The 23992-nt window shown below is 57.1% G+C and overlaps 7 protein-coding genes across 7 annotated transcripts; 2 read left to right on the top strand and 5 right to left on the bottom strand.

The window, feature by feature from the left end:
* Positions 1 to 68: 68 nt before the first annotated feature.
* Positions 69 to 468, top strand: PUNSTDRAFT_113573 (uncharacterized protein; the record flags this gene model as incomplete). Its single annotated transcript, XM_007383663.1, has 2 exons — positions 69 to 296; positions 349 to 468. 2 exons carry the CDS (start codon positions 69 to 71, stop codon positions 466 to 468), a joined length of 348 nt encoding a protein of 115 aa, XP_007383725.1.
* A 345-nt stretch (positions 469 to 813) lies between these two features.
* On the top strand, positions 814 to 2393 carry PUNSTDRAFT_44496 (uncharacterized protein; the record flags this gene model as incomplete). The annotated part of the gene is made up of 4 exons (XM_007383662.1): positions 814 to 846; positions 884 to 1542; positions 1605 to 1776; positions 1824 to 2393. 4 exons carry the CDS (start codon positions 814 to 816, stop codon positions 2391 to 2393), a joined length of 1434 nt encoding a protein of 477 aa, XP_007383724.1.
* Positions 2394 to 2696: 303 nt separating this feature from the next.
* PUNSTDRAFT_67284 (endopeptidase) lies at positions 2697 to 4252 on the bottom strand (the record flags this gene model as incomplete). The annotated part of the gene is made up of 7 exons (XM_007383661.1): positions 2697 to 2750; positions 2806 to 2873; positions 2930 to 3023; positions 3081 to 3190; positions 3259 to 3891; positions 3932 to 4051; positions 4105 to 4252. 7 exons carry the CDS (start codon positions 4250 to 4252, stop codon positions 2697 to 2699), a joined length of 1227 nt encoding a protein of 408 aa, XP_007383723.1.
* Positions 4253 to 4811: 559 nt separating this feature from the next.
* Positions 4812 to 7211, bottom strand: PUNSTDRAFT_68270 (uncharacterized protein; the record flags this gene model as incomplete). The annotated part of the gene is given in 7 exon segments (XM_007383660.1): positions 4812 to 5258; positions 5276 to 5782; positions 5843 to 5938; positions 5994 to 6334; positions 6385 to 6706; positions 6762 to 6807; positions 6853 to 7211. 7 exon segments carry the CDS (start codon positions 7209 to 7211, stop codon positions 4812 to 4814), a joined length of 2118 nt encoding a protein of 705 aa, XP_007383722.1.
* A 3602-nt stretch (positions 7212 to 10813) lies between these two features.
* On the bottom strand, positions 10814 to 11618 carry PUNSTDRAFT_68258 (uncharacterized protein; the record flags this gene model as incomplete). Its single annotated transcript, XM_007383659.1, has 5 exons — positions 10814 to 10979; positions 11036 to 11163; positions 11209 to 11221; positions 11323 to 11438; positions 11490 to 11618. The coding sequence occupies 5 exons, from the start codon at positions 11616 to 11618 to the stop codon at positions 10814 to 10816; spliced, it is 552 nt and encodes a 183-aa protein (XP_007383721.1).
* Positions 11619 to 12664: 1046 nt separating this feature from the next.
* Positions 12665 to 17611, bottom strand: PUNSTDRAFT_52431 (uncharacterized protein). Its single transcript, XM_007383658.1, has 18 exons — positions 17415 to 17611; positions 17257 to 17343; positions 17103 to 17181; positions 16234 to 17019; positions 15732 to 16156; positions 14628 to 15659; positions 14466 to 14563; positions 14342 to 14404; positions 14200 to 14280; positions 13999 to 14141; positions 13907 to 13940; positions 13676 to 13853; positions 13580 to 13623; positions 13411 to 13521; positions 13281 to 13358; positions 13150 to 13214; positions 13060 to 13080; positions 12665 to 13005 (listed from the first exon to the last, which is right to left on the bottom strand). The coding sequence occupies exons 1-6, from the start codon at positions 17564 to 17566 to the stop codon at positions 15524 to 15526; spliced, it is 1665 nt and encodes a 554-aa protein (XP_007383720.1). The 5' UTR covers positions 17567 to 17611; the 3' UTR covers positions 12665 to 13005; positions 13060 to 13080; positions 13150 to 13214; positions 13281 to 13358; positions 13411 to 13521; positions 13580 to 13623; positions 13676 to 13853; positions 13907 to 13940; positions 13999 to 14141; positions 14200 to 14280; positions 14342 to 14404; positions 14466 to 14563; positions 14628 to 15523.
* A 145-nt stretch (positions 17612 to 17756) lies between these two features.
* Positions 17757 to 19752, bottom strand: PUNSTDRAFT_52426 (DUF647-domain-containing protein). The gene is made up of 8 exons (XM_007383657.1): positions 19679 to 19752; positions 19496 to 19610; positions 19425 to 19434; positions 19283 to 19359; positions 19130 to 19213; positions 18748 to 19058; positions 18237 to 18633; positions 17757 to 18183 (listed from the first exon to the last, which is right to left on the bottom strand). Exons 1-8 carry the CDS (start codon positions 19706 to 19708, stop codon positions 17822 to 17824), a joined length of 1386 nt encoding a protein of 461 aa, XP_007383719.1. The 5' UTR covers positions 19709 to 19752; the 3' UTR covers positions 17757 to 17821.
* Positions 19753 to 23992: the final 4240 nt, after the last annotated feature.

Here is a 23992-nt window from a genome sequence, read left to right as displayed (position 1 = left end):
TAATTCTTTGCGCGTATCTTCTGACGTTTTCATTGGCGCGCTTGCAGATGAGGGGTTCTGGCGCGTCGATGGCGGTCGAAGACGTCGAAGCTTTGGCATACGTCCTGGGACCCAGCTCTCCGTACACGGATCTCGGCATGCCGGAGAAGCTTAAGATCGTAGAGAAGATCCGCTACGTGCGTGCGGGCATCGTCCAGATGCAGTCACGCGCAATCGCTGGGGATCGTCGAGCGTTCGCTGAGCACAGCGAAGACGAAGCGTGGAGGCTGACGAACCCGACCCGGTTCCACCAATATGTTTGTTTGCCTGCTGTATCCGTTGAACGATGGATAACTGAAGGTCAGATAGGTCTTCAACTACGAGGGCCCTCAGTTGGTGCCCGTGCTGTCCGACGAGGAATACGAGAAGGCGAAAGCGACGGAGATCCCGAAGGTGAAGCATAGGGCGACGACGGCGGTCAGGGCGTGAAAACTTGGCGAAATACGGACCAGGGCAGCCGTCTTCCCATCATATCGTTCGAATGTATTATATTCAATCCACTCCTGCTATCTCTTGGCTGGTCCGCCCAGGCAAACGCCGATCGACGATAGTAGGCATGGATGCCAGAGTTCCTGGACAATGTTGCGAAGGTTCGACGCATGGATGAGCCCACTCATGTAGAGCACTGGCTTGCGAGAACAGGAACATTCGGCCCGGTGACTCCGGCAGCGTCGGGATCTGGCGCGTCATTTTACCATAAAAGGCATCCCCGCCACGACCCACTCTATCAGTGCATAGCCCATTGGCTTCCATCACGATCGCGCAGCGCACAGCATGCTCGCCGTGGGCCCCGTCGAGCTCAAGATGGTGCGCCGGTTCCCGCAGGCTTTATCACCGCCCGCAGGCCAAGCGGTATAACATCGACATCCACTTCGCCCCCCTCCCCGCTGTTTACTGTTGCCATCCGAAAGACATGCTGCTGGAATCCAAGCCGTCCGGGCTGCTCTACACCCGCAACTCGATCGAGTACCGCTCGCAGTCCGTGCGCGTCGCCCGGCACACCTCCGTCGCGGTCCCCGCATACTCCGCCTACGCACCCGAGGTTCCAACCGACCTCCCGCCGCCGTCCTACAACGAGATCATCGCCTCCTTCGCGCGCGAGCGCGAGCGCGACCTCCCGCCCCCTCCGACCGACAAAGACGTCTCCGCCTCCTTTTCTTCTTCCCCGCTCCCTTCACCCGGCCCGAAAGACGTCGCGGCCAGCGGGCCCAGCCGACGCGCTGCCGCCCTCCCGGTAGTCCGCGTGCACGAGGTACCCGAAGAAGAGGAGGAGGACACTAGGAGCGTGCTCGACCTCTCTCCGAACGGGATCGCGGAACCCGTGGGCTTCGGCCGCATGCCGAGCCCCGCCTTCAGCTACGAGCCGTTCGAGACCGTCTGGTTGTACGCGAAGGAGAAGACGCTCGAGCACGGCTGGCCGTTGACCGCGCCCAAGTCGCTCGCGGCACGCCAGACCGCGCACCCGTTCTCGACGCACGACGTGCGCGAGACGGACTGGCGGAGGTTCGTCGATCGCTTCTGCTGGCTGCACCTACGAACGAACCGGGCTGACGACACCATCGCAGATTCTTGGGCGATCTGGAATTCGGCGCGCGGGGCGCGTGGGTGCCCATGCCCGAAACGAGCAAGGGCAAAGGCTGGCAGCTCTTCGGGAGCAAGCCGACCAAGGAGCGCGAGCGTCTGCTAAAGCAAGAGCAAGAGCGGCTCGTCATGCAGATCATCCTCACGTGGAACCACGTACGTGTTCTTCTCCACGCCCTCGTTCATGACACATCCTCATCCAGTTACTCATCCACCAGCGCTTCTTTGGTCTACGCCGGATGGAAGTCTACCTCTTCAAAGGCTCCGAGCGACTCAAACCCGGCTCCGCCCACCTCTCTTCCACCGCCGCAGCTTCCTCGCATTCGCAAGTGCACCTGGACTCGCCCTCCTCGACGTCCGCCTCTCCAGGCGAACTCGCCCCGCCCGCCCCAGTACTACGCCACCGTGCCTCCTCGTTCGCCTCCTCCTCCTCCAGCTCCGACTCCGACTCTGACGATTCCTCCGACTCGGATTCCGATTCGGACGACGACCGATCGATCGCCTCTTCCTCCGCCTCCACCCATCCTACAAACAACGGCAATAACAGCAACTCCGCATCGAAGAAGGCGGCTCGGAAGGAACAGCGCGAATGCGCGCGGGCGGCGAAGCACGAGCGGCGGATGGAACAGCGGGCGAGGAAGGAGGAGCGACGGCGGCACAAGCGCGAGCGCCGGCACGCGCGCGAGCAGAAGCGGGCGGAGAGGCGCGAAGCCGGACGTGCGTTCAAGGACGGCTACAGCCTCGTCATCGTCGCGCTGAAGGGCAGCGTATGATGATGCTGGGACTGAAATAGGGTATCGCGTCGCTTTTCGTGGTTGATGTTATCCATACTGACGCGGACGCTTCGCGCTCTGTACTTATATTTGATTCTACCTTTGTATACCTTTGTATAACACCCACTTGAGCGGTACAACAACATCCCGGGACACTGGCATGAACGAGCACCGCCTGCCCGCCAGGCCGCAGAGAAGAGCAATGGAAGGCTTCAGAAAAAATCGTATTGCCGTGACGAACAACGTAAGAATTCTGTACAGGGCCCACCAACATGCCACAATCCCAGCCGACCATACCTTCAATCATGAGAAGAGCTTGTTGACGGACGTATTGCTGTCCTGGTTCTTCTTGAGAACCTGCGAAGTGCATCAGTAATGCCTTCGAATGTACGCGCGTGGTAATGACTCTGACCTTGGCGATGGCGAACTCGAAGTCCTCCTGCGTGACGTGCTGTCTCCGTTCTCGAAGGGCGTACATGCCTTCAACAGTTTTCTCAGTTATCTGTAGGATGGAAAACAAGTGCGATTGTGCGTACCGGCCTCCGTGCATATACCGCGGACTTCCGCACCGGAACATTGGCCCATCTTCTCCGCCAAAGATCGCAGGTCGATTCCGCGTTGTAATGACATCTTCACAGTTCCCCAGTTAGCTTGCATAAGGAGTGATATAAGCAACGCAGTTCGCACCTTCCGTGAATGGATGCGCAGGATAGCCACGCGGGCTTCGGGGCCTGGTGGCGGGAACTCGATCTTTCGGTCGATACGACCTGGTCGGAGGAGTGCAGAGTCCAGGATGTCTGGCGGACGGAAGAGAGAGAGCGTCAGTAGGTGCCCTCCCGACTTTTTCAAGTCTCGGTGCACGCACCTATCCGGTTGGTGGCCATGATGACCTTGATGTTCTTCGACGGCTCGAACCCGTCAAGCTGGTTCAGCAGCTCGAGCATCGTCCGCTGCACCTCCGAGTCGCCGCTGCTCGACCCGCCGTCCCCTCTCGAACTGCCGATCGAGTCGATCTCGTCCATGAAGATGATACTCGGCGCGTGCTCGCGCGCCATCACGAACAGCTCGCGGACCATCCGGCTTCCCTCTCCGATATACTTCTGCACGAGCTCCGAGCCGGACACGCGGATGAAGCGGCAGTCGGTGTGGTGCGCGACCGCACGCGCGAGGAGGGTCTTGCCCGTCCCGGGCGGGCCGTACAGCAGCACGCCTTTGGGCTGCGCGATACCGAGCGCCTCGAACAGCTCCGGGTGCTTGACGGGGAGCTCGATGACCTCCTTGATCTCCTTGATCTGCTTGTCGAGCCCGCCGACCATCTCGTACGTGCTGTCCGGCACCTTCTCGACCATCATCAGCGACACGAGCGGGTCCACCTTGTTCGGAAGGACTTTGTGCAGCGTGTACGAGTCGGACCGGAGCGCGACGCGCAGGGTCGGCGTCAGCGTCGCCTGGTCGATCTCGGAGTCGATGTCGACGACTACGGGCGACCGCTGTTCAGCTCTGGGGTGCAAGCTATAGGCAACGTGGTGTATACGCACTGTATTTGCCTTCGGGTTGCACCTTCACGAGCACCTTGTTCTTGCCCATAACCTTCACCACCTCCCCGACGTAACTCCCCGGTTCATGGAGCAGCTGCAGCTCCTCCCGCAACAATCGCACTGACATCCTTCGTCAGCCCCAGCCCCGGGCATCAAGTCTCGGCGCAACACACCTCTCGCGTTCAAGGCATTCCGTTGAGCTTCTAACCGCCGCAGGTTCTGCGTCTTTTGGTTGATGGTGATCTCGGCGGCCTCGATCTTCGCTTGGTAGTAGGCCCTGATCCCTGCGGGCGTCGTGTGTGTTTGTGCCGCTACAGACATGACCAGAGCGAGCAGCCAATGGAAGTATGTGAGATCAGTAAGGTGCTGGTGGTAGCGGAAGCACTTACGCGACCCCAAGGACGCGTATGCCAGCGCTGACGTAATATACGCGCTCGCGTTCTCCTCTTCCCCGGGCCAGTGCTACGGACCTGCATCCGTCGCCCTGAAGCCTGCACCGCCGAACTAGAGCGGAACGTTTAATAATACTTCTAGCACATACATGCAATATCCCCCCATCAACAACCACGGTGTAAGTGGATTAGTAGTTGGACGGATCGTCGTTGAAAGGTGACGTCAAATGTGGATGAATACAGAATGATGAGCGGCACGTATATAGCTACAGTTGAGACATGGGACAGAGCGGCGTCAGTATCATTAAACTACAGCTAAGGTAAACAGACATTCGAGGAACTGCCTGTAGTGGTGACAGACATCTCATGATGCCCTCTTGCACACAGGTTTGTGGGCTTTCCAGTGGTTCTTCTGACACGACGAATCGCAATCTGCAGTCGCAAGTGTAGAATATGAGCCTATCAGGTCCAAAATAACGCTTCAATCATTACTTACACCTGGCGGTACTGCAGCCCCCACACTTCTTAAGCACGGCACTCGGGTGTCCGCAGTTGCTGCATCGGTACAACGTGACAGAGTTGCCCATAACCTCCTGAGGCCGCACACGCGTTGGAACCTGCCTTGGGTCGAAATCAGGGTCTTCGTCCTCGAGCTGCAGCTTCTCGTCAAGCCACGACGTGAGCTCGTGCGTTACACCCTGTGGATCTATGAGCCCCCGTTCATCGATGCCGGCACCTTTCTCCGAGATGGCGTCGAAATGCCGTATAAGGTCACCCCATTCTTTCTGGGCGGCAACGTAGTCTCGGAAGACCGTCATTCGCGTCAGGCGCAATTTCGAATTGGGTTCCGACGTCCCTATATAACGCATCACATCCTCGTTGAGTCGGAGCCTTTCGAGTATGTCCTGGGTGTGCGTGAGCTGATATTCCATAATCTGAATTGAGAGCTCACATCAAAGTCTTTCAAATCTGACCTCGCCTCCTTCCCCATAAGCGCAAGCGTCAGGAGGATATACCAATCCACAACAGTCCCAAAATTCGTGGCATCGGGGGGCGAGTCGGTCAAAAACGTCTTGGCATCCTCCGACGCGCTCGCGAGATAGGCGATCCCTTCCTTCCATCTGTCCGTGTGCGTATGTGACAGACTCAGCACTGACAGGGCCATGTTACCGGCGAGCCGGATGCTACGTTCTAGTAGACCAAGCTTGACCGATCGAGTTAGCGACTTCGTGCATCGCAGGCCCTTCTTCGCGTAGCGCAAGCCGATTTCCCGCTCAGCGGCGAAGCTGGCAATGTAGTAAAAGAAGGCGACGTCTGGATGCCGCGAAATGGCGTCTCGAGCTCGGGAGAAGAACTTAAGGACATCCTGGCGTAGGAAGGAGTACTGGACTTCGAGAATATCCGCCAAGTACGCTTCGTTTCGTTTCCCCTTCTCTCGGATGGCTTTTGCGGCGATGAGCTGGCTCCGACAATATCCTGTCAGGTAGTATCAGATAAACAACGAGCTCGTCGCACATACCAGAACGTCCGACCACATTTTGAACGGTGGCGACCACGTCCCGTCATCCTCCAGTTCCGCATCCGAGTCGAGATCAGTAGCTAATATGACGTTAACCTATGCAGGTGAGTGTGAGCAAGGACTTTATACACGAGCGAGAATGAGATCGTACCAGCTTTTTACCGATTGCGTAGAAATCCGGGGAGTCGCAGAGGGTCTCGTACAGGAGAGCTTGATTCTCGTTCATGGCATTGAACATGATAAAGGTTTCACACTTCGTTGGACCATACCTCATGAAGGCATCGTTGATGTGAGGAGGCCAGGCGCGGGAGGACATCGCGGCTTCGAAAACCTCAGAGTTATGTTTGGGCGCGTCATCTTCACCTGCATGAGCGTGCAAACGTATGAGTGAGCCGAGGGCTCCAGCTCGGGCGCTAATATCGTCACTCCGCAAGAATGCGGTGATAAACCTTCTCGCGGATGGATTCTTCTCGTATTCCTGACAAACACGGCCTCAGCTGCGTGCCATAATGCATTATATGCGCCAGTTCTCGCCTTTAGACAGTTCCACGTTGCGTTTTGGATGAGAAGCAACGCATGGCTGATGAGATAGGCGGAACTTTTTGGCTTTCGGGCGGCTTCGAGCAGTACTCGGATTGTCTCCGTGATATCGATATCCTCGAGGATTTCAACCGCGTTGTCTCCATCCAAAGTCACGGTTGATACCACGTGCCCCAAGACGACTATGCATAGCTCTTGTGTCTTCGCGTCATCTGGGCGTGTCTTAACGAGATCAACGAGCCTCCGGGCATAGCAAGCGATCTGGATGTGTGTATGATGACCTGAGAGATGGGTCATGCTGGCCAGCGACAGCAGGACGACGTGCTGATGGTATTTACATTAATAACGTGGCGAGAGTCAGGCAAAGGGGTGGACTAACCCGGCATACGTCGGAATCGAGGAGAGACATCATCCTCAAGAGAAGACTTGAAACATGTGAGTGTTGTAGATTTCAATTCTGCATGTCAGACGTACCTTTCTCAAACAGCTTGTCACGAAGGAGAGCGTCGGAGCACATCTTCGCGAAGATTCCAATAATGCCACCCAGCACCATCTCCTTCCCTTCCTCCTCGTATACCTTGTACACAGCATCAAGGCGGCCATACAGCGTTTCAAAGTTCTCGTGGATCTGCTTGAGTCCCCGTCGCTTTGTCAGCGGCGGGATCTCGAAGTAGGAACAGAGCACGGTGACTATGATGTCCCAGTTTCCGCCCGTGTCGGCTATGATCGTGTAGAACGCGTCCTGTTCGGCCGCACTGACGAAAGGCTTTAACTGCAATGGATCAATATAATGCTTGGACCTTTTCGAGCGTTTGTTATTTCTGGCCATAGCAGATTCCACCAGTGGTTCGAGCAATAGGAAGCGATGAAAGGCGGCCTCGCGTTGGATGGCCCCTATTATCCAAGGCACGGTTGCACGTGATCGCGCCTCCTGCCTCATCCGAGCTTTATCGGAGTCCGCGATCACAGCAATGCGTGGAGGCCCTCTCTCGAGCATGTACCACATTTTTTCTGCACTAATTGCTCCTTCCCTTGCGGCATGTCCGATATGGTGTGCTTCTCCGATGCGCTCGGAGTAGGATCTGCGGGCTCCCTTCATCCTTCACGGCACACTGATCGCGTCTGCGCAAAGGCACTATACCTATAGTTTTGTCATGGCTATATCACCACCGCCACACTCCATCAATGACCGTCGCCCGACCATAAAACTTGAACTGAGCGCGCAGCTTGTGAACTAACCTACAGGATCAAATTCCATGTTGAAACGGAGCGCTCAGCCGACACACACGGACACCCTGGGCGTTCCTCCGGCTTAGATGGCACTGCGCGTATATATAAAGCTCGCAAGCACTGCCAAATCGGCCATGTATGCTATGCAGGCGGCTACTCTCAGCGCACCCAGGAGTCAGCATCAACGGTATTAATCAGTGTCCATAACGTTCCCACTCGGTATACCTACCCGCTCAATGCCTTCAAGCCACGTAAGTGATCCATCGGGCTTTGACTCATCGTAGTTGAAGGTTGCAGCTACTAACAGTGCTGCTCAGAAGATATAAGGTGCGACGCTTTGTATCATTTTCAGATACAGACAGTTCCTGTCCGCCTTTCCATTGTCAGTCGTAACTTCGGTCAGCGACCATTATTCCTGCCGAAATGAACACTGCTCTGTTCACCAGACTTGCGTTCTGGCTGATTGTGATGTAATGCACACTTCGGGAAAGTATTTGTATCGAAAAACTCACCCACTTTTCCAGATGCACGCCTGCTATGGGTATCCCGGCCGGTGAGCGCCGAATCCCACCTCGCTGCAACTCGTGAGTGTTCTCCGTTCATAGTCATCGGTTTCTGATCCACACTTGTCGTCTGATTGTAGGGGCAAAGTAAGGAGTGTTGGTGGTTCCGGATGTGCTGCGCCTCCGTGATTGCCAGTGGGTGGTACTGTGCTGCCGTCACGTCGTGTCGTGTATAACCGCGGGAGTCAAGCAAGCTTCAAAGCACAGGGACATTGATAGTATCCTAGTTTTCCCTCGTTGTTAATGTTCACAGAGAGATCGGTTCCTTAGTCGGCCTCATTGGCAAAAGCTTGATGTGACTGATGTGTGAACTTCGTCGGATCCTGGCTTTTATGCCCTTCGTATACCAGCAAAGAATGGACGGCGCCTGCTTTGAACAAGACGTGGATGTCGCTCAAAGAGTCGCAAGGGCGAAATTACCTACATACTGGCCGCAGGCCACGTGACCACGTGGCTGCGCGGGAGTACTCTCAGAGCTCTGCCCCTCTGTGTCCTTACATGAAGACCTGGATAGGATCGACAGACCCGCCTACGTTCATCCTCGGTGAAGATGCGGCCCCCGGTTTCCTAACCAGTCCTACTCGCCACAAAGCTGGCAGTTCCTCGCGCTTTGAGCGCGATGACGCGACGACTGCCTCCGTGCATTATTTCCGCTGCTGCGTCGAACTCGGATAGACTGACGCGATTTGCCGGGTGCTCAGTTGTGTGGGTAGCATTGCCGCAACACTGCATGCTTCCTCACAGGACGTGTGCGTCACGTCATACTCAGTCAACTTCGAGCTCGGCGAGCTCGGTCTGTCTATTCAAACTGGTTTCCTTCAAAGTTCACGGTACCCAAGCTCCGTTGCAACAGGCTTCGACCTCCCACCTTGGGCAGCGGATCAATGGCGTCACTAGTCGTTGCGGCTCTCATTAGTCTATATACATACCCTGCGAGACAGCCTCCGAGATGACGTCCGTCATTACTCTGCGTACGTGTCTTCATCCTCTGACACGGCCACATGAGCAACGACGGATCTTACAGAGGCGTATCGGCCCACACGACCGGAACCTCGTACGTGTAATGGACAGTTCCCTGCGGCGACGATTTCCCGGGTTTCGTATTCTCAGGCCTGCGTTCGATGTCTTCACTACTTTCTGCGGCCTATCGTTCAGTGTCGTTTGCTCTGCACCAAAGAAAGGATCATCTGCGCCTAGCCTTATCGCTTTTCTTCGGACGAGCACAACTAAAGGACCCCATTCACACGGCTGTCCCTACTTACAAGATTTATATGCACCCTGGTATTCTCCCAATCTTCCTCGGCCGGGCATTGAGGGGAGCTACCCCTGCCGCGAACGTCACCGACGATCTCTCCGCCAGGCAAAGCCTCTTTCGGGCGAAGCATCAGCAAGCCGCCCTGCAAGATGTGCCCCACAGATCGCGCGAACCCTCCTATCAGAGTTTAAGAGTTTCGATGGCACTGACCTGCCGAGTTATAGAAGCTTATTTCAGCCACTGTGGACTGCGGCTCATTCGTATATCGCCAGCTTCCATCTGCGCTATCGGGTTCGCTCCCTGCGGTAGAACTAAGGAATAGCCAACCCTGGTCCCTCTCTTCCGAGCTACCCCCGGAGGCAGATCGCATGGGGTTCGGGACCGAAATAGCATGCATCGACCCGCGTCCGCCCACGCGTTTTTGACTCCATGCAGCTGCTCCCGTTACGCTGGCGACCTTACGCTTTCCTCGGACGCTTCGAAGACAAGGTACGGATCGAAAGGAACCTACTTATCTATAGCAATGGCGATCTGGGGTCGCAACTCTCTAGACCTTCAGGGCTGATGTGGCGAGTAGTGCGGCGAGCTACCCTGAGGAGACCTAGGCCCGCTCAAATAGTCTGTGCTGCGACGCTTGGCCGTGGTGCGTTTGCCTCTGAAATCGCCAACGCGGCGTGCAAAGATAAATGCCGGATGGATAGTTAGAAGGCTACCCCGGCGCTTGTAGCCCGACCCGCTCTCACGCACAGTCCGCTCGTTTTCTCTGGAGCGCGATTTTTGCTACAGTCCGCTGCCGCCGCCAGTATCGTTTATATGGCCAAGATCGTTCTTGCGTCTTCCACGAAGGAGTAAGATCGTACGATAAAGTAACTGCCTGTTTGATCGCGCTTCGTATCACGGAGGTGTGGCGTCCTGAAGCAACGATCTGTCTACGCCGACTTCTGATCATCGATACACAAGCTCGCCAGCTATTCCAAACGTCACCTATGGCTTTTCGGGGCGATGAAGGACGATCTCGGAACGCGGAGGGAGTGCAGCAGGGGAAGAATAGTGCGCACGTACAGGAGCAATTGTTTCACCTGCGCGTGCGAACCGGCGTTCGACGTACGAGGAGAGACACCGCGTTGGCATTCGGTAATAAAGAAAGAACTCGTTAGACTGTTTGGGGGATATATAGTGGTTGGGGGTAACATGGATGAAGCATCGCTTCTTTTCGATACACTTGAATGATAGTCGTGATACGGAAGTTACAAATATACAACCTAGCAGTCGGATAGTGTCGTAGCCGTACCTGGGATGAGTAGTTATACAGTGTGTATCATGGAGGTCCGTGACGAAGGCAATCGCAATAGAGTATTGTCGCGTGGGGATAAAGGGCGTGTGCTATGCCCCATATTTCCGTTTTATAGCAGCCCAAGCGGAGGCCGCGTCCTTGTGAACCCTGATAAAGTCGCGCATGTCTTGTTCAGGTATACGATTGAGATCCACCTGGTTCCAGTAGCGAGCGAGAACGAAGGAGATGTCGGAGGCATCGTGCTCGGAGCGTCGTCTAGTTAGTCGATAAGTTCAGCCGGGGTATGCATATGTGGGATTGCCGACGCTCACAGTGACCACGCCTTAAGCTTCGCCCTAAGGAACTCCGACACCGTCAAGAACGGTGTACCTCGTACGACCATGACAGTGCTCCCGTCCAGGTGTCGCGGCCCTTCTTCCCCGGCAGGCAATATCTCGATCTACGCATGTCGTGTGACACCAATTAGCCTTCTGCCATTTCGAACCTTTAAGCGTCGACTGACCTCGATAGCAGGGATGGGACGGTTGTATCTGACATGCAACCTGCAGGACTATGATCAGCCAGTGCTCGACTACGTGGGGGGCGGAGGGGATCGTACCGGTTGCACCACGGCGAGGAAATCACGGTGAAATACTCATTGCCGGCAAGCGCCTGAGATACTCGGCCGAACGGATGCGTCCCACCGGGGCCAGCAGAGACAAGGCAATACATTTCCTGCGCCGCCGTCAGGATCGTCGCAAAGGACGTCGACCGCGGCCGACTCACATCGCTTGTCGGGCTGCTGGATAGCACCGCGGGCAGGATGCTTCCATGGAAGGCATGGGCGATCCCGCATCGACGGAGTGGACGGGAGAGAGCCGCAGCGGCCTCCAGCAGCCGAGAGGTTTCTTGCATAACTCGGGGCGGGGGAGAGGAGAGGACAGGCGTTTCAGCAATGCATGATACGGACAGTGGGGGTCAGGCCAGAAGTTTAAGTTCCCCGGGAAGGGGCCTCGGTACAGATATGAAATAGTGCCGCGACCTCGAAGCCTGTTCCCAAACGGGACACTCGATCATGGACATGCTACCACGTTGCAATAGTCAGACCCTTACCGTTCCGACGAGTGCGTTGATGGAGGGGCTCCTTCCGGGCCACTGCGAGCATCACATGAGCAGAAGTGACGGATAACCGTGCTCCCATAGACGTAAAGCGAAATTATGTTGCGCCCGTGCTCCGGACGGGCTTGTCATCCGTCTAAGAAACACACAATCGGTTCTCATGCTCGTCCCGGTCGGCCGATTTATCTCTTGCCGGGTTATCGCAAGGACTCGATATCGCGTTCCGTGAGCTCGCAGAGGGACAAAATATGCAGGGCGTTTCCCCTGGACCTGCATATCCGTGGGTACGTCAGCGCCGCAGGGTTGGACCTGAATCCAATCGATCACAGTGGGTGAACTTCATCTGCGGGGTGGGTATCTGTGGGGTAAATAAGTTGGTAACTCAGAAGGAAGTAAGTCCCCTGCCACCGCGTAGTCTAGAAGATGACGGTATATACCTGGACGTTTTCGCCCAGCGTCGGGATTCTTGTAGTCGAAAGGAAGGACAAAGCAACATCAGCATTCAAAGGTGATTGGATATACCCGACCATCTATGACGACAAACCGAGTCGAATTGTTTCCTTGCAGTTTGTATCATTCGCGTCCAGTCATCCACCGTATATATCTGGCGACTGGTAAGTAAGTGACCCAGCAACGAAGATCAATCCGAGATCAGAGCTAGGCTGACAAGGTCGTGAACGAACCGCCAAGAACCAGTACAGGTGACCGGGGTCTCTGAAGGTCATGTGCTGTTACCACGGCCACGTGCGGACCAATTCCCGAAAATCCCGAATATTCACACTTCGTCTGATTCACGCATAAATCACTGGCGTTCCTCCTCTGCGCATGCATACAGGATTGTGCGCGCGCACCTCCAGCCATGTAATGGGACACCTTGGAGCTCGCTACTGGAATGTAGTCGGAGCGAACCCGTTGCGCTATCTTGCGACGTACGCGCCGCTGGCGCAAGGCTTGCGCGCCTCTGGTAGCGCCTTCCAGCGACAGCGAATGCGAGCTAGAATGGACGCGGAACTATGCTGCTACACTACCACTAGGCCCATGTCATACTGGGCAGACAGGTTCGCGAAGAAGCCGGATCTGTCGTTCGACGACAACACTGCCAGCGTGCAGGATCAAGCGGCGAAGGCGGCAATTCTTGACAAAGTGATGAAGGGACGCCAACCGGCAGATCTCATGCTCAGATGTGAGTGACTTGCCACAACTTTGTGGGATGGCAGCTGAATCCACGCTCGTTCAGGCACCGTATTGGACGCCGAGGGTACGTCGCACCCACCCATATGCTCGAAGATCTTCCACCGCGGTGATTAATGCCCTTCGCTCCGCACAGGAAACGTAAAAACGATCTCTGGAGAGTTCAAACGGACTGCACTATGTGCGGAGCACCGGCTAAACGTAAGGCGTCGTTTTGCATCAGACGGTTTCCTCTGTAAAATGTTGATCACTTGTCGATTGATAAAGCCTCGTGATCTCCGCAAAATCGATTCACGGATTCCGAACCTCGTGCCAACCATCCTCGCTCGCAAGGAAGCGTTCTTGGTACGCACATCTGTACGTCAGGTTCGCATCGATCGCTGTACGAGACGATCAGGTCAATATATTGCACATTCGGGCGATGGTCAAAGCCGACACCGTACTTCTCTTTGACACGATTGGGTCAGCGGATTCCCGCCTGCACTCTGCTTTCCTGTACCACCTTGAAGTGCGTCACTGCTTACGTTCACCAGCGAACTGTATTGACACGACGTTGATTTTCCCAGCACAATCTGAAGGCGAAAGGTGCTGGTCTGCCCTACGAATTCAGGTGCGGTCTAACTCCCAGACCATGGGACTGGGTGCTGAAATTCATCTTCTAGAGCGCTCGAATCTATTTTGCTCTCGGTTCTCAGCGCTCTGGAGGCCGAAATAGTGTTCATACGGAATATAGTCGGCGGCTTGCTGGCAGAATTAGAGGACGACATCGACCATGACCGGTTCAAACGTCTCCTTCACTACTCACGGCGTTTGGCCAGTTTCCAGAATCGCGCAAAGCTTGTACGTCACGAGGCGGTTAGCCTTGCCACGTGGAGGCTCATCTGTATCGACAGGTTCAACAAGCCCTAGAGGAGGTTTTGGAGCAAGGTAAGCGCAACCCTCGATGATAGCTATCGACCTTCGCCTATTGGTTCACTCCCCGCAGACGAAGACCTGAACGCAATGTACCTTACCGACAAGAAAAACAACGTCCCACGGGAGATGACAGAGCACGAGGACCTGGAGGTTCTGCTAGAAACGTTCGCAAAGCAAGTAGAGGAAGTTGTCAACGAAGTTGCGGTAATAGAGGTAAATGAACGATATCGGTATTCCCCTCCCGCCGGCTTCTCATACGCACGCCTTCCAGAGCAACGTTCAATCGACGCAGGAAATCGTTGAGCTAATCTTGGACTCAAATCGTAACGCGCTGCTGGCTCTGGACCTCAAGGTATGCGGCGCGAATCTCACCGCTGACTTTCGGAGGATCTCTGAATTTCGTATGGCGATAGATATCTATCGGAACGATGGGTATCGGTGCAGGTGCTCTTATCGCCGGCTTATTTGGTATGAACGTGAGGATTTCATGTGTTCTCTCTGCCCACGGCTATCTCATACTGACAGCTGCTTGGCCAGTTGACTAGCCACTTGGAAGAGACGGAATACGCATTTGCGGCGCTTTCTGCGGTCTCCATGGCCGTGGCGGTCATCATCGCGTGGGGAGGCATGCGGAGGTGCGACTTTTCTCTGTAATCCAGTTTTGCTCCCCCAGTATTTATACATATACGGACCACACAGGCTCGCAAAGATCCGCAAGGTCGGGCTATCTGCGAACCCTCGGAATCGCCGAGCGCGACCGACGGGTCGGAGATGGTTGCCACTGCCGTTGAGACGGCGAGGTTTAGACGGCACGGGTAGCTGGTGGACGTGACACACGCTTTTACCTCTCCCCGACTGGGTCGAACCATCGTGCCATCGAACTCGCCGAACGCGATAAGGGCGTCGAGGATATCTCACGCCGGCTCGGCTGCTTCGCGCCCATCGTAGACGGCGCGTCCGGATACCCATTTTCAACGACCGAGCACCATGCCCGTTCGCAGCCACCACTCGCCACAAGCACGATAACAAGTGACATCACCACGAATAACTTGCCCCTACGATGTCGGTCCTCCTCGGCAGATGCCAAGACGCCGAAAAGAGAGGGAGGGGGCGCGCGCTGGAATAGGCCGTGTAGAATAGAGCATGACGATGCCACAGTATCTCCTGCAATCGTCGCTCAATCCACACATAATTCCCCTTTGCCATCGCCTTTCCGGCTCTCGAACTACCGATGTGCTCGCCTCTCAGGGCCGTGCGCGGCGGCACCACGGCCTTGGACTCAGCTGCACCCTCGCTCCTAATGAGGGCAGCCGGTCTGGTCATGGCAATTTCCGAACTAGACTGCTTAGATTCTATATATCGACCGTACGCACTCGCCGTCGGCAGGTGGGTTATCCCACGGAATGGTGGTCATGAGTATTCTTTATCAGATCATGCAAAACGATTATACACTGAATAGATCCCTCCGTGTCTGTCCGCACTATATATCGCCAGCCGTAGAAAGAAACGGTGGTCTAAAGAGATTCCACCAGCGCTGAGGCCCGATCCAATCGAGAGAGTTCGGCGAAGATGTTCGCGGTAGGCGGGGTCGCGTGCTATGACGAGGGTTTGGGCGTGGAAGGCTCCTCGGGATGTCCCTCCCTGAGCTCTTCCTCGATCGCCTTGCGACCCGCTTCGGTAAGCTGCGGAATACCGGAGTCGATCTCCTTCTCGAAATACACCGGCGCGAACCTGGAGGTGACCGGGACGTCAGCACGTTGTCGCATATCGAGCTTGTGGGGGGTGGGGGGTAGACAAACTCACTCGATGCCCTTACGCTTCCTCTCCGCGGCGTCGTCCCGCTGCTTCTGCTCGATCGCGTGCTTGTGCTTGGTCGCGTCCGAGTACTCCTTGCTGAGCAGCTTGCTCGTCACGTTCTCCCACAGCCGCCGGCTCTCGTTCGGGAGCTGCTTCTCGAGCGGGCGCACGCTCTTCGGCACGACGTGCAGCGTCGAGAGGTCGATGAGCGTCGCCCAGTCCCGGTCCTGGGGCGGGGTCGCCTTGCCCGACTTGGTCGAGGCCGTCGCCCGCCGCCAGCGGACCTTGTGCCGCCACGAGCCGTCGATGTACGCCACCGCGCGATCTTTCGGGACGTGCTTCACCTTCGTCCACTCTTCGACGCCGGGCTCTCCCTCCGTGTAGGTGTGCACGACGCCCTCGACCAGGAAGTGGGCTTTGCCTAGCCAGGACTAGATGTTACGGCGGGCGTCAGATGCGATCGCGCCGCGGGGGGGGGGGGGAGGGGTTGGAAAACCGAAACGCTCACCTCCTCCTTGTACTCGAGGATCGTGCGCAGCTTCTGCCCCGGCGCGCCGCCGGTACAGGTGACGATCGTCGAATCGCCGACGGTGACGTAGAAGCTGCCGCGGAGGATGCCGTTCACCGCCGCGGTCGGGTGCGTGATCTGGTACTGCTCGCCCTCGCCGGGGCCGCCGGTGAGGCGGACGAAGATGCCCTTGTTGAACGAGCCGGGAAAAATCTTGATCGCGGTGCCCGCGACGCGCGCCGAGATCTGGTCGACGCCCGCGAGCTCGACGTGGCGCGGGGGGCAGACGGCGTAGTAGGCCGAGATCGGCGGGTGGTGCGAGACCTGCTCGGTCAGGAAGGCGATCCGGACGCGCTCGGCGGTGGCGTCGGCGGCGGGCGGCGCGCCGGCCTCGAGCACGACGTCCTCGTCCTCGCCGACGCCGAGGCTGAGGGTCGACATCTGCGCGTCGAGGTTGGACTCGACGGACGTCGCGGCGGTGGAGGGCGAGGCGACGCCTTTGGAGAAGGAGCTCGTGCCGCTCTTGCCGCTGCGCACGGAGACGTCGTCGGACGGGCGGACGCGGGGGGACGCGAAGGCGGACGGAGGCGTGCTGCCCGCGGGCGTGGCCGTCGCCGACGTGCCCGGGAGGGAGTACACGGAGGACTCGGCGGCGGCGGGCGCGAGGTAGAGGTGCTGCACGGGCGGGCCTCGGGGGTCCGACGGGTAGGAGACCGGGACGACGTCCCAGTGCGAGCGGAAGTGCTCGCCGAGCACGGAGTTGTAGGGCTTGCAGACTCTGCCGCGCTGCGCACAGACGAGAGGGAACGAACGTGAGTAACGCTCGAATATTAGGCCGGGGCGAGCCAATGGCACCGACGGTCACTCACGATGAACTTGAGATCCTTCGTGAAGGTGAACCGGATTACGGCAAGCATCCGCTCGAACGCATCTTCCGAGTCGTTGATCCTGTTTCGTTTTGCGAGAGCGCCAGGGTCGGTTAGCCTTTCACGATCGGGGCAGATGCATGCGATGCGGACTTACGCCGCGAAAAGGTCGGGGCGATCCAGGTACTGCCAGTATTCTAGGTTCGGGATGGGTTCTAGCAGCGAGGCCGGGAGCGATAGCCGCCTTGGGAGGGGGGGCCGCGACGCTGATGAGCGACGGCGCATCGGGCGAGGGCGGACGGGACGGATACGCACATGGACGCGATGTCCTTCACGCCGAGGCACTTCTTCACGAGCTGGACGATCATCTTGAGCTTGCCGCTCTCGCCCGTGTCCCCGGAGTCGGGCACGGAGATCGGCGCCTCCTCCTCCGCCGGTTCGTGATCGCTCTTGACCTCCGTGGCCATCGTGTCCAGTAGCGAGTAGCGAGTAGAGGTGGTGGTGGTGGTGGGTTGAAGACGAGGCCGATGGGGGTCGCAATGCGACGCTGTTAGAGAGGGACTACTGAGGCGGCCATCATGTTATTACGTCTTTCGTCTGTGAACGTGTCTGCGGAACGGCGCCGCCTCGCCACTCCGCCGATTATGGCTAAACACCCCCTAAGTCATCGGACACAGCCTAACATACACAGGATACACAGCTAACTGCGTAGCCCAAGCGCTTTAGGTCGTCTTTTTGGCCTCCGCAGCGTTCGCTCCAAGCACCTCGCTCACAACCTCCAGATCCACCGCGTCCGGCGTTCCAGGCAACAACAAGCCATCATCCACTCTCCACCCTGCGTCTCGCATCCGGGCCGCGAATCGTTCAAACAACCGCTCAGAGTCGTTTCCTTCATCGTGATCTGTATGCCCGGCCGAGTCAGGCCCGTGGCCATGGTTGAACGTCTGCGGTCCCCGTGCGCCGGACTGCAGGGAAGACTCCGCCCGTCGGTCTTGAACGGCTCGTAAGGCGTGCACCCAAGCCTTGAGCAGATCCTCTGGACCGTATACCCGCTTGAGAAGGATGGTGGCAGTCGGTATGGAGCCTGAGACAGGCCAAATTTAGTGACGGACGTGTTAATCTTCAAAGCACCCGTACCTGGCTTGGAGTCGATTAGAAGCCAGTATCTTGCTGCCTCGATCAGTCGCGACGTCGACACCATAGCGCTGTCCTTCCCCGTCGTCGCGATGAACCCCTGCGAACGAGCGCCGCCAAACGAGCACCGTCCCAGCCGCCGCCCGGTGCCGTCTGCGATCAAAGTCGGGTCCGCGAGGAGCCCTTCGCGCTCGGCGACCTCTTCAGGGGTCGGCGCAGCACCCGCCCCTCTCTCCATCCAGACGCGCCACGCGATGCTAGCCCTTTGGCGCGTGAGCGTGCGCATCGCGACCGCCCTGACGGCGAGATAATTGAGCGCGAGATGCGCGCCGAGCAGCGCGCACAGCGCCGCGTACGTCGCGCCCGGCGTCCCGATGTACGAGAGTAGTATCGTTCCGCTCTAAATTTTTAAAGAACCCGACCCAAAAAGTCAGCACACACACATATACACGCATACGCAGAACAAATCGAAAAACGAAAGGCGGCGGGGGGGGGGATGTCGCCGGGAACGCACCAAGAGCCCGACGAGCCCGATCACGGTCTCGCGACTGCCGTCTTTCGCGTTGAGATCGCCCAGGTCGCCCGCGCTGGCGAAATGCACCGCCAGCGCCGCCTTCGATCCTCCCGCGCACACCCCGCACAGCGCCCTCAAGCACCCGCTCGAGCACAGCGCGAGCACGCGGGCGCCAGCGACGGGGACCGAGGCGTAGAACGGCTGGAAGACGTCGAGGACGATGGAGGCGTCGTTGAAGACGTCGGCCAGGAGCCGGTACGTTTTGGCCTCCGGCGAGAGCGCGGTGCCGAGGTAGTATCCGCCGGCGACGGCTATGTATACGCAGGGAGGGTTTTTGGTCAGCTAGACCCGCAGTTCACGGCGCTGGTACGAGGGTGTTTACTCGTGAGCCGACCGAAGACGTCCTGGAGGACCGTGAGAAGCATGGCGTGCGTGGCCGACGCAGAGGCGTTGCCGACTCCGAAACCTACGTTTGCGAGTTCCGATCTGAGTTCACGTATTTCGTGGTGCGGAAGCAAATGTCTCTAGAACTGACCTTCCAACACGGCTCTCGAAGCGATCAGGTTCGCTAGCGAGCTGCAAAACGCCTGGAAGGCGTTGTAGGTTTGATATCTTAGTTTTTTCACGGTACCGCAGTCTTCAGCGTCCGTATGGGAGCACTGTCGGTTTATACTGACCGGAGATAGTCTGCAAGACCATCTCCGCGTTAGCAGGCACTTCAAATAGCGAACGAGTGGGCGCGACTCGCCAGGAGAGACGCTGCTCGGATATCCTGCCGGCAGGAACACGTCCGTGAGAAGATGCTTTAATCCCCGTGATGTTCCTCCCTGGACAACGGAAGAAGGTGGATGGACGTGTTTGATCTATGCGCAGGTCGTAGTACGCTGGTGAGTCACCGGTTCACCATGGAACATGCGGAAGGGCTATTCACCTGAAGTATCAGTGGGCCCTCGTACTCCATCAGGCTGGCCGTGTCGCCATCGCGTAGATCAGCTTTGAGTCGCTGACCACTCATCGCATGCAGTGTTTGTCGTCAACGTTCGCGCTAACCGCTACTCTTCTGCAAAGTTACGGCATTGTGTTCACGTGACAGAGAGCTAGGGGAACGCGAACAGTCCAAGACGAATAAAGATCTAACATGATACGTGAACTTCACACCAATGCATGCATCCAATAAGAGTTCCGAGAGAGGGGGCCGTACTGTAAAGGGCCCAACGACGATCTCTGGAGATATGTGCAGCCTGTGCTTCCGATGCTCAGCACACGGTCTAAGCCTCTAAGGACGCTCAACCTCGATTCAAACAGCTAACGCCCTCACGCTTCTCTCAAGACGCCGACCCGCTGTACGAAGCTCTCGAACGCGCTGTACGAATCACGGGTCAGCATGCGATCCTTCCCCCATTACCGAGACCTCCGACCTGATCCCATCCCCGTCGTATCCCGTCCAGACTTCGCTCCAACTCGCGCCTTTGTTCCATCATGCGCGCCCTAGCCACATCGGAGCGGGCCGCAAGACCTCTCCTCGTACTCCTCGAGGTGAGTGACCATCTGTCGCGGACAAGCCTGCGCGCACGGGGTCATTGTGAGCCGTCAAGAAGAACGTCCCATAGGTCAAACGCAGTCTCACCTGCGCGCGTTGGGCGCGTCTCCCGCCAGGAGCGATCTCGTGGTGTGCGCTAGGAGCGCTTGGAGGGACGCCGCAAGGGATCCGCCTGTAACTGCCCCATCCCTCTCCGATTCCTCGACTCCAATCCCACCTGGCATGAGCGGCTCTGGCGTACGAGACGTTGGCCGAGATGGACTCAGTGCGGACGCGTGGTTGGTGATTCGAAGGTCAGGGGTAGAGACGGATTGAAGTCCGGATCCACTGGCTGATGAGCGTGCGGGGCCTCCATTTCTGAGCTGCATGTGTGCTACGACCTCGTCGTACGATGGAGGCAAGTCTTCTTCATGCCTGGTATTTGTGCTCGAGTTGTCTATGGAGGCACCATCGCGCAATGTCGATGCAGCAGTCCAAGGCTGTCCTTCGGGTCCTGGTTGAGGACAACCACCCTTGGGAGTTCCAGAAGAAGAGGGCTGAGCGTAGGGCATTGCAACGAGTTGTTGATGAACCAATGTAGTTGGCTGCGTCGCTTACATCTTGCTACCCTAGAGCGTTATATGCAGTGGACATCGGAAGTTAGGCTGCGGAGGGAGCGAGGACTGCGACAAGCTGCGGCTGCGCTGCATGATGTCCGTTGATCGCCTAACGTCCGAGACAGCATCTTGCTCAAGAGTACGCGGAAGATAGGCAGATCCCCTTCAGCAAGACGGGGGTGCAGTGCATCCAGAGCCTCCTTGCTGTATACGAGTGCGATACTTGGAGGTGGAAATCGAATGTTAACGAGCGCCCATGGCCGAATGACTGTGTCGGTGGCACGGGATTTTTTTCCACGACCATCTCTAATTTCTTCCTTGCTTGTTGCGCCATTTGGAGCTACTAAAGAGTGACCAGTGACATGCTGTTCAGTTGGCATGTCGATAGCATTCAAACTTGAATAACTACCGACGTGCCAAACCAGACCCGATCAAAACGACGCAGTCTCCCGCGAACGGATCATTCGAGCTGCATTTGTATGCACGTGTTCATGCGAGAAAGAACGCGTATATGCGTTCCATGCAGGAATCCTCGTATCTCCATATCATGAATGGTTTTAAGGCTCACGAAGAACTATAGCTACTTTTCCCGCCCGTGGTTTGGATAGTCGGCCTTTTCCCTTCGCTCACGCGGAATACTCAGCCTATGGTGCGAGAGGAAGGTGCGTGACCAACCTGATTGTATGCATGCTCGCTCATGTTCGTACAAATCGACATTTAGACTCATCAAATGCTCACGCGGTTGGGTGGTCGCGTCTGTCCGCGTACCTGCGCCGCGATGGCTGTCGGTCCACTTTCTGGCGCACTTCTCGTCTCCCAGAGACGAACCCGTTCCAGGTTTCGGACCCCTCAAGAGGTTCACATGAAGCGTCCAGCGCTTGTTTATCGGCCCTGCACTGTGCCCTTCCGTCCCTGCCGAGGAACGTGGTTGGTCCGGCAGGCGCCGCCGAACGTTCATACGCAGCCCGGGTCATCACCAATTAGTACGCGGGTCTAAGCGCCATACCGTGCTCGATGCCACAGAAATAAGCAACGGATCTATGAGAGTATACGTGAATACACTGATGGATGTCGGTAGGATATTTGCTACGTTCGAAGCAGGAACGCGGGATGTCCTCGGAATCTATGAATGCCGCACTACTTAAGTATATTTGTCGCTATAACCTTATACGTCTGATTGACTCCCGTCTCTTCAAACCCCTTCCAGAAGTTTTAACAGATCCCACAAATGGTATCCCCAACTACGAGTATCACGAACCCGCAACCTTGGAATGCCCTCTTGTGGTTGATACGGCGAACGGCACGGGTGGCGCTGTTCGACCGATGGCTGGTCAGTGGTCATGCCGTCGCTCGCATACGTTATAGCCGGTTTTCACAAGGCAGGGAATGATCTATCAAGGACTCTCCAGTACAGCACAATGCTTGATTAGTTGCCAGCAGCATTCGCTGCTCTTATGGAACCACTCGTTCATCTCCTTGCCTCCACGAGCATTTCAAGTTTGCCTCGTGGGACGATCGATTCTGTGACGGCCGGTCACCAAATTATTCCGCGAAGCAGCATATTCAAACTTCTAGGACCTTGGGACCAGATCCTCATCACTATTCGCCTCAGCATGCGCTGCGCGAAGGGGTCTGTTCGCGTGGGGTCTGACATGCCCTCGGCCTTGGAGACTGACCGTGGTAAAAGCAATGACTCTCGCACGTTCTGTCGTATTTCGCGCGATACTTCGGTTTGTACACAAACAATGACCGAACCGCCCGCCATTTAGCTACCGCCGACGTCGCCCGTCATAGATCGGTGCCGAGCTGTGTTCCCCACCTTCAAGGGACCCGAGACTCGAGCGTCCACAAGATTTCATGTCCCCCGAGGCCGAACCTACCTCAATACTCTTCCTTTATCGTCGCCTGCAACGCGTCAGGTGAGTTCAAACCAACCCAGCTATAGGCGCAGATACCAACAGATCGGCCGCCCTCACCTCAGTTCGGCATGCAGGCCAGCCTTCCTCTGTGCGGTCTGACGGCGTGGAAAGCTGTCTGGCACAGTGTCCCACAGGAGTCGGGGAACCCTGATTACCCGATAAGATTTTCGTTGCTCATGGATCAAACAGGAAAAACGCGCGCTTTATCCGAAGTTGTGCTGGCGTCACACCGTGCGGGACCAATATTATTGTGAATGCAGGGGGGGGACCGATAGGCTCACCCTTGCTGCGCGCCCGTGATGGCGATGGGGCCGGGGCTCACAGCTCGACGCGGTTACCGTCCTTCTGGCGTAAGCCACTGGTCAGTAAAGCCAAGATCCAGTCGAGGGGATCCGGGATCTCGAAACTCTAACCACCCCACAACGCACTCGCTAAACAGGTAACTTAGATCATGACTGCATTTCCCCGCGCCTGATGTGCCACAGGGTAACGGACCGGTCAGGTACCAAAAGTTCGACAGCAAAGAACACGGGATAAGCGACGTCTATTGTCGGGGCCGTAATCCGGCTCTTCGGGCACCTCCCGGTCCGCCATCGCTGGACGAGGGGTTTCCTAAAACCTTCCCTACAAGACGGTTATCGCCATATCTCCAAACATGCGGCGAACGTGCAAAGAATGCGGGTACTGTATACTCTTCCACGTCCTTCTCTCATCGCAACCGTGCGAGCCGTCGAAACGCGCACCTATTACCCCGCACTTCACAGTCTTGCTATTCCTGGGATCTCGCCCCACGATCTTCGGATTAGCCTGGCGGGCCCCGTTCAGCGCGACGACTCTTCCCCTCCTTCTCCCGACGCTCTAGGGCGACCCCACGGCCGTTCAAACTCCGATATTCAAACAAAAAAACATCCCGAGCTTCCTGCGTATCAGACGTTTTTACGTCTTAACCAACGCCTTCTTCTTCGATTCACGCTCGAGGCTGATTCCGATATGCGCAAGGAGGTGGGTGGGATCTATGCACGCGGTCGCGGCGCCCATACCGTGCAACAACACCAATGCAGTGGGGACCATTCAAACGCCAGCCAGCTCAAAGGGGCCGACGTCAGGACAGCCGCCGCGGGGAGGGGAGGCGAAGAAAGAAGGCGAAGGATGCGCCATGCGCCATGCGCCCCCCCCCCCGCCCGACACGT

Source organism: Punctularia strigosozonata (assembly GCF_000264995.1).
Source record: "Punctularia strigosozonata HHB-11173 SS5 unplaced genomic scaffold PUNSTscaffold_6, whole genome shotgun sequence".
Classification (NCBI taxonomy): domain Eukaryota; kingdom Fungi; phylum Basidiomycota; class Agaricomycetes; order Corticiales; family Punctulariaceae; genus Punctularia; species Punctularia strigosozonata.
Note: the sequence above shows the minus strand (reverse complement) of the source record. Positions and strands in the feature narration are given on the sequence as shown.